The sequence below is a fragment of the Propithecus coquereli genome, unplaced genomic scaffold (assembly GCF_000956105.1).
Source record: "Propithecus coquereli isolate 6110/MARCELLA unplaced genomic scaffold, Pcoq_1.0 Scaffold71, whole genome shotgun sequence".
NCBI classification, from domain to species: Eukaryota; Metazoa; Chordata; class Mammalia; order Primates; family Indriidae; genus Propithecus; species Propithecus coquereli.
In genome coordinates this window covers 10,348,614-10,366,369 of record NW_012153174.1, presented here as the reverse complement: position 1 = coordinate 10,366,369, position 17,756 = coordinate 10,348,614, and the positions used below count along the sequence as shown (strand labels likewise).

At 34.3% G+C, this 17,756-nt stretch overlaps 1 protein-coding gene across 2 annotated transcripts in view; it reads right to left on the bottom strand.

Moving 5' to 3' along the window:
• SNTG1 (syntrophin, gamma 1) overlaps positions 1-17,756 on the bottom strand; it is a 362,225-nt gene that overhangs the window by 229,396 nt on the left and 115,073 nt on the right. For both annotated transcript variants that reach the window (XM_012661402.1, XM_012661403.1), the window contains exons 8-9: positions 7,011-7,093; positions 476-606 (exon numbers count right to left, since the gene is read on the bottom strand). In XM_012661402.1, coding sequence (XP_012516856.1) covers positions 476-606; positions 7,011-7,093 — 214 coding nt within the window. The remainder of the gene's footprint in view (positions 1-475; positions 607-7,010; positions 7,094-17,756) is intronic.

Genomic DNA, 17,756 nt, shown 5'->3' with positions numbered 1-17,756 from the left:
ATTATATATTTCTAAATAGCTAGAAAAGAAGAATTCTAATGGTTCTAGCACACACACACAAAAAAAACCAACATATTTTAGGTGATGGATATCCCAGGTATATTGATTTGATCTTTACAAATTATATGGATGTATTACGTTATTACATGTACCCTAAAACTATGTACATCTATTATGCATCAACAAAAAATTGAATTCTATAAGGTTACAGAGTATAGGACTCCATTCACTGTTCTTGAAATGACAAAACAATATACATGAAGAATGGATTGGTAGTTGTAGAGGTCAGGGAGGGGGTGGGGGAGCTGGGCAGGGGAGTGCCAGTGTGGTTACAGAAGGGCTACAGGAGGATGCTTGTGATGAGGAACTGTTCACACTGAACTGGACTGGGCTACAACCAGAAGACATACTGGACTATGGTAAAAGGTCTCTTTTGCAATCAACACAAAGTCAGAGCTTGGGAACATGGACTCACCGGCTCAGATCCGTCCCGGGCACATACTGAGAGAAGCGAGAATGAAGCAGAGGGATGAGTCTGAGATCGCACCACCGCTTTTCCCACCTCAAGCCTGGAGATGTTGGCCACGAGGAACATGATAATGTGTCCTGAAAAGAGTTCAAACATTCAGAATTCTTTCTTTTTATTTTCTTCTATGTTTTGAATTTCTATGTCACAGATGCTGTTCATCTGAAAGAGATTTGGTTTTCCTAAATGATCAAAAAGACTTTTATAGAATACCAAGAGAAGAAATCCATACTATTGACAATAAAATTGTACTTGTTAACTCCTTTATTAATGGGATTCTATAAGAAGTGAGAAAGTAATCACTGAGATAAAGAATGCTAGTGATAACATATTTTAAAAATGGCGAGGGGAGAAGGAAGAAAAGGATCAAAGTGTGACAGAACTTTGGATTCATTCAAAGAATTCATTCAAGCATGGGAAAACGGGACAAAACTGTGACTATAATGAAACAGTAAGTGACAAAAATAAAAACAAGCTCTAGTTCATGCATTTAGCCAATTATTTTAGTGTGAAGCACCATTTAAGTGTTTATAATTTATCAGTTACTTGAAAATATTTTTGAATAGAATGAACATGCCTGTTAAAGGACTTTGCTCATTGTTTGACCTTCATGTGTATAAAAAGTTTATACTTTCTTGTATTACTTTAATGTCATGTTGAGCCAACTAATGCTGGTTTAAAATGACACATATTTTAAGTTTTTTTAGAATTTTTTTCTTATTTTTATAAGAGACTTAGATTTGAATTCAATTTGGGCTTTTTCACTTAATATTGACTTTCATTATTTTAGCTTCACTGTTGCAATTTCTCCGTAGCACTAGAACATAGAATAATGTTAATGTTTAAGTTGGCATTGGCTGTAAGTGGCTCAAGGCTCAATGTGACCAGGGAACTCTTGCCATTGTTTCCTCTTTATTCACTAATTAGAGTGATGATGTTAGAAGGAGATTCTATTTTCATCTAGATGTTAAAACTGTTATCTAAATATTATTAAGCATTACTTCAAATATTATTTTTTTAAATGCTTAGGAAAAAAATACTAAAAGTTCCACATCCCTTGGCATTATTTATTATGTTAGTTGTCACAGACTGTGCAAACAAAAATGTTCTAAGTTTGTGGAGCAGTTTATAACACCTAGAAGGGTGGACTGGCTGACATTGCTTAGTGAGAAGCCCCCTGTAGATGACCTAATAGGTACCTCAGCCTCTAAGTCACCTGTCCTTTGATTTCAGACAGTTGCTTTGAATGCTTATCCAATGACTATAAAGGCACAAACCCAGGTTTCATGTTAGTATTTCTCCTGGCCTCATGTCAGATATTGTAGGTAGTCAGTGTGAGGTCTGGCCTGGGGTCAGGTTCTTCCACCAGATGTTACAGGGGTCAGTTGGGCAGCGATACAGCAGGGTGGTGAGGGGTCAGGTTGCAAATCAGAATCAGACCACTTAAGTCTGAATCCCCATTTCCCACCTGACTACCCATTTACCTAGGGGCAAGTTACTTAAGGTCTGTCTTACAATGCCAGTCTTCAAAGCGGAGACAATAATAGTAACAACAGGCAAGATTATAGAGATAAATGAAGGAGGAAATGCTTGGACTACAGCCCAGTGAACTATCTTCATGCTATTTTCAATATTTCTAAAAAGCTAGTGGAAATTTTACATTGCTTATAACAGCAGGCTGATTAGAAACATAGCTTTGCAGCTGTAAGCAAAAAATGGAAAATAACATATTCTCAAAAATAATAATAAGCTTGGATAACAGAGAAAATTATTTCTAATCATGAGACTTCTAGGAAGGACATTCTTACTTGTATGAGCAATAGTATTATCTACTGTGACTGCTACTGGTAATATTGGTAATACTTACCTATACTCACTGTTTGCACACTTTACCTAAAACCCTTGCAACATCTGTGAAAGACAAAGCTATTGCTATGTTCATCTCACAGAGGAAAAACTGAGGCTCTTTTTAGCATTTTATTATTGCTATCCCACCTTTTCTTCATGAGGGCACATGAGGTAGACTCAGGTAAACACACCAGATTTCTGCAGCTAGGCCAGAGCTGACTACAGGGATTGGAATTGGCCCAGATCCCAAAAAAGCTACCCTATGATAAGGCCCATATTGGCATGTGGCTGAAACCCACTCCCAGGACCCTGGCGCACACGTGCAGTGCTGAGAAGTTCTACAGTAAACAATGCACCCACGGTATTCAGCCAGCAAATGACACCCCAGGATTCACTCAGACGGACACCTCTCTGACTCCAGAGCCAAAAATCCATCTCAGCACAACATTTAACTCCCGTATTCAGAGGGAAACAATGAAAAGAATAATTCAGGTTTTTTACTTGATTATTTCACACTTCTATTGTATAATTTTAGGCATATTATTTAAATATGGTTCCTCATCTTTCATAAAACATAATAAATAACTCCTCTCATATTTTATGTTCCATGAACGAATGGGATAGAAAGTGTCAAAGATAATAAAAGGCATAGGCAATGAAATACTGAGGACGATGACAATCACTAGTAGGTGAGTATGACTTTTACAAATCATATGACAGACTTCATAGACTGGTAGGTATGAAAATATATGCAGCCTTGGACATGTCTTTGTTGTAACATTTTGACTTGATGCCTTTCTGTAGCAAAGTTTTAAATATATCACTTTCTTTTATGTTTCTTCCTTATAAGAAATATGAAATAAGTCCCACTTCAGTTATTTGACTTATCAGGGTTGATGTATTTAATATAATAGACCTGTTATTTATAGTGGAATACCTACAATTCTTTAAGGAACTTTCATCCTTATGTAATTCTGTAAATATAAATTTGCTTTTTAATCTTTTTATTGGAATACTAGTCAGAACTATTTTGAATTGTATAAAGGTAATCTAAAAGCAAAATGCAAAATCATTTTTAGACAATCATGACTATTTTTCAAAAAGCTTTCTATAATGTCAACAATGTTGCTTCCTAAAACATTAATAATGTGAATGGAAAAAGCAGTATCTACGAACTCTTTCTTTAAAATAGACTCTTTTCCCAAAACTTAACAGGCGACAAACAAGGACCTCAAGAACAATTATCTTACCAAAATGGAATTGCCTGCAGGGCAATATGCTGATCACCTTTTGTTAAGGACTTGGCATGGAAAGTATTTGTTAAAGGTGTACAGTTAAGAAAACGTTTCTCAGAGTCTGGTTAGCTGATCACTTGAATCAGAGTCTTCTGGTGAGCACAAAACACATTTCTTTACTCCATCTCTGGAGAGAAATTCAGTGAGTCTGGGCTGGGACTCAGTCCATGTCTTGGTTGGCAAAACAGGTAATTCTTACATACTCTAAAATTGGTGACCTCATGTCTTTAGAAGAACTAGATTATATTTTTATTTAGGATGGTGAAGTGGTATTAATATATTATAAGCCTTTATTTTTTCTTATATGTATAACACTGCCATAAAACATGGTAAGGATATTTCAGAAAACTAGAATAGTATCTACTTACTCAAAATTTGCTTCAGAGCCAGGCAAAGAAAATAAAAAGGATTTCCTAAGCCCAGAATAAAACTGAGGATTTGTATATATCAGAGAATCGAATGTTTCTCTTAAAGAGACTGAGTGGTCTATAATATGCAAAGATTCTGTAGAAAATTTACTTAACAATACATTCTTCCTTCCAAGTGCCCACTGTCCATTGTTATTTCATGATGGGTCAGAAGAAAACTTGTCTTTGACTTTTCCTAATTTTGTAAACCTCTGAGTACAAATGTTCTCCACTCTCTACTCCTACGTCAAAGCTTAGTCAAGATACAGAAGAGAAAACATGGGAAAACACTGGCTGTACAAGTCTGTATGATGTGGTTGCAATTGAAGATCAATGCTCCTGTGTGGGTAAAAGAGCATCCATTCTGTTGGTAGTCTCTCAAATTTTGCTGAATTCAGTTAAGTCAGATTTTCAGTCTCCATAGCTCTTGTCTGTTACTACAATGCTGCAATCCATTGTCCTTTACATTGTAGTTGATTGTATGCATCTGCCGGTAGAGCTGGATTTTTAAACTTGTTGGGTCAGGGACCATAATTAACTCCTCCCCAAAGTACCTAGAAGAGTGTTTCCACAGAGTAGATTCTCAACAAAAATTCATTTAATCCCTATGCATTGAATTTTTAAATTTATTTTGAATATACTTTATCTGAATTTATATATTTTTTATTTCAGAATATTATGAGGGCATATGTTTTGATTCATATTCCCTAAAATATGGTAAACACTTTTAATTTCCTTACACTGAAATATCTTCTACATCAAAAGAATGTTCAATTCTAATGCTAAAAATGAGAATAAAATGTGCCTCTTGAAAATGAAAAGACTAGCTCCAGTACAAAAAAAATCTGACAATTGGTTTTTTGCAACAGGATTTATTCGGAGCAGTCATGTTGTAGAATTACTGAGTGATTTTCTTGCTCTAATTATAGCTTTCTGCAGGAAGAAATTAGTCCATAGACATTTTTCTATATGTCAGGAACGAGTTAAAAACAAACCAGAATGATTTCTACCCTTAGACCTTCCACCCGACTCCTCATGTTTATAGAGTACAACAAAAACATTACCAAACAGCTGTCTCCCACTCTGAAGCATGGTAGCTTTTGTTCCTGCCTTAGGCGCAGAGCTGGGATGGAGCTCCTTGTGTGAGTGACATGCACAGGGGAAATTCCCAGAAGAGACCTGTGGGAACTGAGGGAAGCAGGCAATGTGGTGGCCATGTCCTGGCTAAAGGTGGGGGTTCTTCGAGGGAGGCCTCCATCTCATCTGCGCAGCCCTGGAGGGGCCTGCCTTTGCTCCCCGTCACTAAGGCGCACGTAGAGTTTCGGATCCCCGTCAGGCAAAGGGATCCTTCCGAGCGTGGTCAGCTGTGAATGGGGGCAGCCAACACTCACAGCAGCTGGGGACAGGTGCACCAGTGTGGTGAAGGGAACGGAAGAGCATCGAAGTATCATCTGGATTGGAAGGCAAGAAGGTGGGCAAAGCAATTCCAAAAGTAAGAGGTAAAAAGTGTGGTTGGAGACTGTAAGAAGTCTATAGAATTGAGAAGGAAGCTGATGGGAGTGTGTGTGTGTGTGTATACATTCATTTTCTTAGTAGGAAATGAATGTTTAAGTCAGTCGGATCTTGTCATCTTCTGAAGATCAGTGTTTTAAATGTGCAACTAATTATTTCTCTGGCAAGAAAAATTAAGAAGGCAGCAAGATGAAACATATCCAGATGCAGTTGGTTTTAGAAAATATCCTTACAATTGTGCCGATAACTTTGGTCTTGCCAAGTGTTCCTCTTCATGAGGAAAAACAAAGTAGAAAACTTGGAGACTTAAGGTACTCAGCTAAAGGATAATACCGGGGCCACTGGGTACAATGAAGGCCATTCAGGCCTGAAGATATTCCAAAGGAGTACTTTGAAGTAAAATGCCATAATTTGGAGAGGAATTTCAAATACAAGATGAATCACACAAGTCAGAAGAAAAAGCTATATGCCTTCTATATCCTAATGGGCAGTATAGAAAAATAAAATTCTGCTCAAGGTCATGTTAAATCTACATATAACTAAAGAGAATTGTGTTGTCATTAGAACATGTCAACGTTTTGAAGGGTGAAATATAAGAAATTTAAAAAATGTTTATAATAGTATGAAACCTATTTACTCAAAAGTCAAAGTAGAAAATAAAAATTAAAATGGTATTAAATGTCTATAAAACAAACACCTGACCTACTTATTTTTCCTTTCTGGCCCATCATAATAATTAAATTATGAAACAACCAAGGATTTCATATCTATAAGACAAATCAGATTCAAAGTTTTTGCAAACTATTATAAACATGTTTATATTTAGTTATATGTGTACATATATGTTATGTATATTCATCTTGAGTTAATTTTATCTTTTATTAAATACATGTATAGTTTAAAATTCATTACATTTGAACAAAATGTATAGATTAGATTTCTCACTTTGCAGTACTTCCGTGGTATGCATAAAGATTAAGAAATCCTCAAAAATAAGAAATTTAAATAGCTACTTTTAGCTAAGTAATTTCAAAAGAAAAATGATAAAAATAATGTCAAAGACTTTAGAGCATGAAATCACATATTATATGCAACGTTCTAAAATGACCGTATGACACTACGCACGACTCCCCCGTCATCAGTATCCACAGTCTACAAAGGGCTTACTGCACACAGACCTGAGAGGAAAAACGTGGCATAAAAAATAACTGACCTACTTATTTTTCCTTTCTGGCCCGTCATAATAATTAAATTATGAAGCAACCAAGGATTTCATATCTATAAGATAAATCAGATTCAAAGCTTTTCAAACTATAAACATATTTATATTTAGTTATATGTGTACATTTATGTTACGTATATTCATCTTGAGTTTTCTGTGTTATCTCCTTATTAATCTGAGCTACTCCTGGGTCATCTTACTGTATTGTTGGGGTGGTAGTTGAGATGCAAGCCACTGTCACAGAGAGGAGAGGAAGTGCCGCTGCTCTGGTCACTCGGAGCACCTGCAGGAGACAAAGTCGTGACGTTGTCCTGATTAGAAATGCCATGCCACTGCAGACCAATACATGCACATTACTTTCAAGTTCACTCAATAATATCAAGTAAATCAGGTACTAAAGTAAAATTTTATTTTACTCTATCAGTGCCAGAGTGTTGTAAGTAAGCCAGGTGACTACAGGTATTGGGGCACTAAAAGAGACTCACAGATATTTATCTTTGATTTCAGAAACACTAAGGCATTATTAAGGGAAATGTACAACCTTATAAAAAGTAATATTTTTTTCATTATCCAAAGTGGCCTATACTTATAAACCATACTTATAATAGTGCAAGATTTTTTTTGTCTGCAAGGCTCCATTTAATGTCATGTTTTAACCTACTGGCAAATCTTCTTTAAAAAGCATAATTTTCCATGATGCAAATCATGTGCATGTGCTCTGTCTTTATAAATGCTCTTGGCATGTGTTCAAGAACTCATGAAGCTATCTAATTTTGTGAAGTTGCAAAGATAAAATTTCATATTAGATCCTCAGAAGAAACCTATTAATATCTATTTTTAAAGATGAGTAATATGTACCTTAAAGATTTGTAATTTTCCAAGATTTCACAATTTAGGAAATATTAGAGTCAGAATTAGAATGAATATTTTTTGACTTCCGATTACTTGCTTTTTCTAAAGAAATTTTTTGTACTTGCTAATATTGATTAATATGACCTGTAATTGACTTCCAAATATTATTTGAAAAATTATACTTAAATTCAAGCATCATATGTCATAGGAAACAACTACTAACATAATAACCCATGTGCTCAAAAAACAAATAATTTTTTCTTCTCTTTTATTATTCTAAAATTCTATAGTTTCCCTGGTACTAAGAAAGGGATCATAGGCTTTCTTGCTATGTTAGCCTGAACATAGTTTTTCTACTCTTCAAAGCTTAAAGACTTTACACTTTGTTTTAGCTACTTTTTCTTGTAAACTTTATCTGCATTATTAAGGAAAATGTATAACCTTGTAAAAAGTACTTCTCTTTTCTGAAATAATATGTTTAATATATACATATTATGTTAAAACATGCCCATTTTGAACTGAATAAAATGAAAACACATGTCAATTTCTGTGAATGAATCATAATCAGTCATTTGAGTGAAATTTAAACACTTACATGTAAACACAAAAGGAAGGTAGGAGTCAACTCAATGACATATGCATGCATCTTAAGAAGGTAGGTAGGAATGGAAGAGCAAATTAAACCAAACTAAATAGAAGACAGAAAATAAATGAAATAGGAAACAGAAAATAATAGGAAAATTAACCAAGACAAACATGAGATGTCTGGAAAGATTAATAAAATAGATAAACCCATAACAAAAATAATCTAGAAAAAAAGATAAAGAAAATACTAATGTCAGGAATGAAGGAGTGGTCATTACTGAAAGCTAGCAGGTACTGAAAAAAATAATGAAAGCATATAGTAAACAACTTCATACAAAGAAAGTGAAAACTTAGTTGAAATAGACAAATATCTTAAAAAATGTAACCAAACATACAAAAGAAGAAAGACTATCAAAATAATCCTATATTCATTTAAGAGATTAAATTTATATAAAAGAAAAATTATAATTCTGGGTTCAAATTGCTTCTCTGGAAATTTATTAAATTATTTACAAAAGAAACATTATCTCTGTTAGATAGATTCTTTCTGGAAATAGAAAAGGATTTACCACTTCACAACTTCTATGAAGACATGAAAAACCTGTTACTATACCCTACTAAACACTATGAGAAAAGTACAAATGATGCCCCTCATGAATATAGATAAGGGAAAAAAAGTCTTAATAATACCTTAGCAAATTGAATCTAGCAATGTATAAAAAAACATCACTTTATAACCCAGTGGTGTTTATCCCAGGAATAGAAGTTTGTTTTGACATTCAAAATCAATTTTTAAAAATTCACCATATCAAAGTCAAAAGAAAGAAAAAATATACTTAATATTTAAATGTAGATATCAAAAAATTAAGAGAATTCTACATCAACTTATGCTAAAAAGCAAAAAGCAAAAAAATAATTTAGTATTCTACGAGTAGAGTAGGAATAGTGTACTTCCTCTACCTGATAAAGGGCATCTGTGAACACCTACATTAATAGTATTAATAAAAGACTGTGCTTCCCCCTTCCCCTTAGTATCAGTAGCAAGAAAAGGATACCTACTCTAAACACTTTATTCAATATAAAGTGGAGGTCCTAACTATTTCAACAGACAAATAAAAGGAATTAAAGAAATGAAGATTGGAAAGGAAGAAGCAAAATTCATTATTTTCAGATAACATCACTGTATATGTAGAAAACTTAAAGAATGTACAAAAGTCCTCTTAGCATTAATAAGAAAATTAAGCTACATTTGCAGCATGTCAATATATAAAAATAAAATGTATGTTTATGTTCTGGCCTTTATAATACACTAAAAAACATAAATTACATGGAAATAAATTTAATAAAAAATATACAAAATTTCACATTGAAAAACACTAAAATATGAATAGAGCTGCTTTTCATGAAGGAACAAAGAAAGCAGTTTCTTAAGATGGAACATACTTCTGGCAAAGATGCTGTGAACATCCTTGAAATGACAACAAAGGATTCAGAATATGACATAAAATTAGTTTATACAGAAGTGGCAGGGTTTGAGAAGATTATCTCCAATTTTGAAAGAAGTTCTATTGTGTGTAAAATACTACCAAAGAGCTTCACATGTTTTAGAGAAATCTTTCATGAAAGGATGAGTCAACAGATGTGGCAAATTTCATTGTTGTCTTATTTTAAAAAGTTGTCCCAGCCACCTCAATCTTCAGCACAACACTGATGAGTAAGCAGCCACCAACATCAAGGCAAAAGTTTCCTTCAGCAGATAAATTATGACTTGCTGAAGTCTCAGATGATCATTAGCATTTTCTAGCAATAAAGTATTTTAAAATTAAGGTATGCACATTTTTACAGACATAATACTATTGAACATTTAACAGACTGTATAGTGTAAACATAACTTACATGTGTTGAGAAAGCAAAACATTTGTGTGACTTGCTTTATTGTGATATTCACTTTATTGTAGTATTCTAGAATTGAACCTGCAATATATCCAAGGTATGCCTTGTATATGATGTCTACCAGAGACTCACTTTAGATTTAAAGACAAACATCGGCTGAAACTGAAATGATAGAGAAAGATAATTCATGCGAATGGCAACCAAAAGAGAGTAGGGTGGTCATGCTTATTCCAGACAACACAGACTTTAAGTCAAAAGCTGTCACAAGAGACAAACAAGGACATTATATAAAGGTAAAAGGGTCAATGCACCAAGAAGATGTAACAGTTATAAATATATATCTATCTAACAGCAGATCACCCAAATATATGAATCAAATGTTGACAAAATTAAAGGAAGAGATAAATGACACAATAATAGAAGTTAAGTACTCACTGCGAGTACAGTGCCAAAGTCCCCCATGGAACAAAGGAAACCAGAGCCCATTCACTCCTTTGCTCAAGAGCTCCCCACTTGTGAGATGAAGGTGACTATACCCCCTTCCAGTGGAGATGCAAGCAGTGCCTGCAAATGGATATGTAGGGGGGACTCCTCCTTGGCCCCGATTCACTGCTGCGGATGCAGCTATGGCTGTTCCCATGGGGGGCTGCATGAGGGGACAGCCATTCCTGGGTTATTAGAGGCAGCTGAATCCCACTGAGCATGTGCCCACCACTCCCAGGCTTGCATGAATGTCAGTCTCACCCCATTCCCTACATGGAGGGGTAGCAGAATACAGGTGAGCCACAAAGCCTGTCTGTTTTGGCCTGAGGGAATGAGTTTTGCCTCAGAACGATTTCAGTGGAGAGCGACAGGATAGGAGTTTTCCTAAGCCCTCAGCTACATCACAGCCTGGAGGTAAATGACAGTGTCTACCAGAGCTGAAAGTCATGAGCCCCAGGAGAGGGGTATCATACGGATGGGGATTGTATTTCTGTACCCTTGACATGGAGGTAGTACAGTCTCATTCCCCCCAGTAGAGATCTTAGCACATTTCACAACAAGCTCACTCTGCCACCCCTGTCAGGGATGGTGCTTCTGCTCATCATCAGGGTATCTGAGTGTGAGCTTTGTGGTTTAGGACCACCCAGCTTTGTCCACACTCACACCAGGGCTGAGCAGGGAACATAGGGCATTGGGCATTCCAGAGACCAACCCATCTCCCAAAACAACTGAAGGCACCTCCTGGTAAACAAAGATCAAGCACATACCCATCGGCTTCTGCCACAGCTGACTCTTACCCCTAAGTGCCAGGTACTGGCCTGGAGGTTGAACTATGCAACGACACAATACAAACTTTGCTGACAAAAGTGCTAGTGAACAAGATAAGCTTCCTGAAACTTCTGCGACCCCAGTCCCACAAAAGGTAGTGAGTCTACTCAAGCCAGTATATCACTATTGCAATCAGCATTTGCAAAAGCCACCAAATAAAGGCTATCAATAAACAAGGAATGCACACAGAGCCTTGGCATCCTGAAAACACCCAAAATTGAAGCCAAATGACCAAACAACATACACTATAGTAACAATCTCAATGGATAAAAATAAAAATTAAAAAATAAATCTCTATCCAAGTAAATTAAAAAAAACAAGAAGTAACAGATTCTCCAGATGACAAGGGATCAGCATAATAACTCTGGCAGTATGAAAAAATCAGTGTTTTTACAACCCTAAAGGATCACACTATCTCTAGCAATGGGTCCTCACCAAAATGAACATTCTGAACTGACAAATAATTCAACCTATAGATTGTAAGAAAGCTAAATAAGGGTCAGGAGAAAGTTGAAAATCAACAGAAAGAAATCAGAAAAACAATTCAGGATATAAATGAAAAATGTACTAAAAAGAAAGATAATTTTAAAAAGAACGGAATTTCTGGAAATGAAAAAGTCACTGAAGGAATTACAAAATAGTTGAAAGCTTTAACAATACACTAGACCACAACTAACTTCTAGTTTTATTCCATTGCAGTATGAGAAGATACTTGATATGATTTCATTTTTTTAAAATTTATTGCAACCTGTTTTGTGGCCAAGCATATGGTCCATTTTGGAGAATGTTATATGTACAGATGAGAATAATGTATATTCTGGGATTGCTGGGTAGAATGTTCTGTAAATGTCTACTAGGTCCATTTGGCCTACAGTCCAGTTTAAGTCCCAACTGAGACAGAAAATCAACAAAGAAAATTGGGACTTCTTCCAAGAAGAAGCCTAAAAATTATACAAATGCATGAAAATTCAACATTTGTTCCTAAGTGATTTTGGGTAAATGAGAAAATTGAGGCAGAAATTTAAAATAATTTTGAAACACATATAAATAGAAACACAACATATCAAAAAAAAAAAAAAACCTGTGGGATACAGCAAAAGCAATGTTTAGAGAGAAGTTTAAAGCAATAGATGTCTACATCAAAAAAATAGAAAGATTTCAAATTAACAACCTACTGTCACACCTCAAAGAGATAGAAAAACAAGAGCAACCCAAACCCAAAGATAGCAGAAGAGAAGAGATAACAAAGATCAGAGCGTAACTAAATCAAACTGAAACCTCCCAAAAATTACAAAGAATCAACAAAATAAAAAGTGTTATCTTTAGAAAATTGATAGATTGCTAGCTAGATTAATGGAAAAAAGAGAGATGATTCAAATAAGCACAATCAGAAACGATAAAGGTAACAGTACAACGGATACCGCAGTAATACAAAAGATCATCAGAGACTGCTGTGAACGTCTCCATACACACACAAATAAGAAAACTTAGAGGTAATGAATAAGTTCCTGGAAACATACAACCTCCCAAGCTTGAACCAGGAAGAAACAGAAATCCTGAACAGACCAATAATGACTGGTACAATTTTATCAGTAATAAAAAAAATCTCCTATTAAAAAAAAAAACGCAGGACCAGATGGATTCACAGCCAAATTTTAACAGATATACAAAGAACTGGTACTAATGCTACTGAAATTTCTCCAAAAAATTTAGGAGGAAATCCTCCCTAACTCATTCAATGAAGTCAGTATGATCTGGACACAATACCCAGACAAGCACACAACAACAGCAAAAAAAAGAAATCTGCAGACCAATATCCCTGATGAAGATAAATGCAAAAATACTCAACGAAATACTAGCATATCCAACAGCACGTCAAAAAGATAATACACCAGAATCAAGTGGGTTTGATTCCAGGGATCCCAGGATAGTTCAACATGAGCAAATCAATAAATGTGATTTACCACAAAAAGAGAATAAAAATCAAAAACCATATAATCTCAATAGATGCAGAAAAAAGAATTTAATAAAATTTAGCATCCCTTCAAGATAAAAACCTTCAACAAACTAAGCATTGAAGGAGCATACCTCAAAACAATAAACACCATACACAATAAACCTATAGCCAGCGACATACTGAATGGTAAAAAGTTGAAAGCATTCCCCCTAAGAACTGGAATAAGACAGGTATTCCCACTTTCGCTACTTTATTTAATATAGTACTGGAAGTCCTTGCCATAGCAACCAGGAAGAGAAAGAAAGAAAAAGACAAAGAGGAAGTCAAATTATCTCTGTTGGCTGATGACATTATCTTATAATTAGAAAACTCTAAAGTCTCCAGAAGACTCCTAGATAAGATAAATGACATCACTGAAGTTTCAAGATACAAAATCAACATTAAAAAGTCAGTGACATTTCTATATACCAATAACAATCAATCTGAAAACCAAATCAAGAACCAACTCCATTTATAATAAGTGCAAAAAAATAAAATACATTTAACCAAGGAGGTGAAATTTCTCTGCAAGGAGAACTACAAAACACTGATGAAAGAAATTGTAGATGACAAACAAATGGAAAAACATCCCATGTTCACAGATTGGAAGAATCGATATTATTAAAATGACCATACAGCCCAAAGAAATCTATGGATTCAACATAATTCCTATCAAATTACCAACAATCATTTCTCATGGAAGTAGAAAAAACAAATCCTAAAATTCATATGAAATCACAAAAATCCTGAATAGCCAAAGCAATCCTCTGCCAAAAGAACAAAAACGGAGGCATAACATTACTTGACTTCAAATTATACTGCAATGTTATACTAACCAAAATAGTATAGCACTCGTATAAAAATAGATACTTAGATCAATGGAACAAAATAAAGAACCCAGAAATAAAACTGTATATCTATACCAATTGATCTTTGACAAATTAAATAAAAATATACCCCGAGGAATGGACACCCTTTTCAATAAATGGTGCTGGGAAAATTGAACAGCCATATGCACAAGAATGAAGCTAGACCCATATCTTTCATAATATACAAAAATTAACTGAAGATGTATTAAAGACTTAAATGTCAGACCTGAAACTACAAAAGTCCTAATGAAAACCTTGGAAAAACTATTCTGCTCATTGTCATAAGCACAGAATTTATGACCAAGTCCTCAGAAGCAAACACAACAAAAATAAAAATAAACAAATAAAACTCTATTAAACTAAAAAGCTTCTGCATAGCAAAAGAGATAATCAACAGAGTAAAAAAAAATCCTACTATATAGGTGAAAATATTTACAAACTACGCATCTGACCAAGGACTAATATCTAGAATCTATAAGGAACTCAAACAATTCAATAGGAAAAAAACAAGTACCCTGTTAAAAGGTGGGAAAAGAACATGAACAGACATTTTTTAAAAGAAGATATACAATCAGCCAACAAACATGAAAAAATGCTCAATATCACTAAACATCAGATAAAATTTAAAACCACAATGAGATACCATCTTATACTAGTCAGAATGGTCATTACTAAAAAGTGAAAAAAACTATAGATGTTGGTGAGGCTGCAGAGAAAAGGGAATGTTTATACACTGTTGGTGGGAAAATAAATTAATATAACCTCTATGGAAAACAGTATGGAGATTTATCAAAAAAATAAAGAGAGAACTACCATTTGATCCAGCAATCCCACTACTGGGTATCTATCCAAATGAAAAGATATCATTATATTAATATAAAAAATACATTTGCATTCAAATGTTTATTGCAGCACAATTCATAGTATCTAAGTCATGTAATCAACCTAAGTGTTGATCACTGGATGACTGGATGAAGAAAATGTGGTGTATATATATATACTATGGAATACTACTCAGACATAAATAAAAATAAATTCATGTTTTTTTGGTAGCAACATGTTTGGACCTGGAGGCCATTATCCTAAGGTAATTAACATCAGAAAATCAAATACTGCATGTCATCACAAAAGGTGGGATGGGGGAGGAAGGTAAGGGATGAAAAATTACCTATTGTGCACAATGTACACTATTTGGGTGATGGGCATACTAAAAGCACAGCCTTCACCACTATGCAATACATCCATGTAACAAAACTGCACTCGTACTCCCTAAATCTATAAAACTAAAAGAAATAGGAAAAAATAAAAAATATCTTGAGACAAATGAAAATGAAACATAGCATACCAAAATTTATGGAATGCAGCAAAAGCATTACTAAAAGGGTAATTTTTAATAGTAAGCATCTGTATTTTAAAGTACTATATTACAAAAGAAAGACCTCAAATTGCAAACTAACTTTTAGCCTCCACGAACTAGAAAAAAAAAAGCTAAACCAAAGTTAGCAGTAGGAAGGAAATAATAAAGATTAGAGCAGAAATAAACGAGGTTGAAAATAGAAAAACAATATAGAGAATCTAAACCGAGTTATTTTATTTAAAAAACAATGATATTGACAAAACCTTAGGAAGACTAAGAAAAAAAAGAGAGCACTCAAATAAAAATTAGAAATAAAAGAGTAGACATTACAACTGATGCCACAAAATTAAAAGGTATCATAAGAGCCTAATATGGACAATTATATGTCAACAAATAGGATAACCTACAAAAAAATGGGTAAGGTTCTTGAAATATACAATTGGCCAATACTGATCAAAAAGAAGTAGAAAGTGTAAACAGATACATAACTAGTAAGGGGATCGAATCAGAAATCAAATATCTCCGGAAAAAAACAGAAAATAAGACCAGAGGGCTCAACTGGAGAACGCTACCAAAAATTTAAAGAATAATTAGTACTAATCCTTTTCAAATTCTTCCAAAATAATTGAAGAGGGAGCACTTTCAAACTCAAGGCCAGCATTACACTGACACCAAAATCAGACAACTACAGACCAATGTATCTGATGCATGGGATTAGGGGGGTGGGGGGCAAATCTACAACTAAAGGACACGGGGAGCACTAAAGGGAGGGAAGGGCATGCCTTTAATCCTCATTTGGGTGAGGCAAAGACTTAAAATGTAACTATAATGTTTGTACCCTCACAAAACCCTGCAATAATAAATAAATAAAAACAAAAAAATCCTCAGTGAAATACTAAAAAACTGAGTTCAACAATACATAAAAACCATAAGCAAGTGTGATCAATTTCTGAAATGCAAGGACAATTCAACATAAAAAAAAAAAATCTATCCAGGTAATATATCACACTAACAGAATGAAGAAAAAAGATCATATAATCCCCTCAATTGATGCAGAAAAGGGCATTTGAAAAAATTCAATACCCTTTCACAATTAAAATAAACTTCATAACCTAGGAATAGAAGGAAATTACCTTAACATAATAAAGCCCATATATAAAAACCTCACAGCTAACCTTATACTGAATGATGGAAAATTGAAATCTTTCCCTCTAAGATCAGGAACAATGCAAGGATGTCCACTCTCGGCTCTTCTATTTAACACAGTATCTGAAGTCCTACCCAGAGCAATTAGGCAAGAATAAGAAATAAAATTCATCCAAATTCAAAGGAAGAAATAAAATTATCTGTTTGCAGATGACATGACCTGATATTAACATGTAGAAAACCCTAAAGATTCCACAAAAAATGTTGGAACTAATAAATTTAAGAAAGTTGCGGAATAGATAATTAACATACAAAAATCAGTTGTGTTTCTATTCACTAACAATTAACAATCAAAATAGGAAATTAAAGAAACAATCCCATTTACAATAGCATCAAAAATAATAATACAACTAGAAATAATCTAAACCAAGGAAGCGAAAGTCTTGTTCACTAAAAACTACAAAGCGTTGTTGAGACATTAAACATGACACAAGTAAACGGAAAGGCATCCATGTTGATGGATTAGAAGGATTAATCATGTTACAATGCCCATACCAGCCAATACAATCTCTAGGCTCAATGCAATACCTATCGCTATACCAATGGCATTATGTTGCAGATATAGAAAAAAAAAATGCTAAAGCTGCTAAGGAACCTCAAATGATCTTTAACATCCACAAAATTCTTGAGAAAGAAAAGCAAAGCTGGAGGCTTTATATTTTCTGATCTCAAAATATATTCCAAAGCTACGGTAATGAAAACTGTGGTACTGGCATTAAGGCAGAAATATGGACCAAGAGAACAAAATGAGAGCCCAGAAATCAACCCTCAATACATGATCAAATGATCTTCAACAACGATGTCAAGGTCACACAATAAGAAATGAATTGTCTCTTCAACAAATTATGTTGGGGAAATTGAGTATTCACATGCAAAA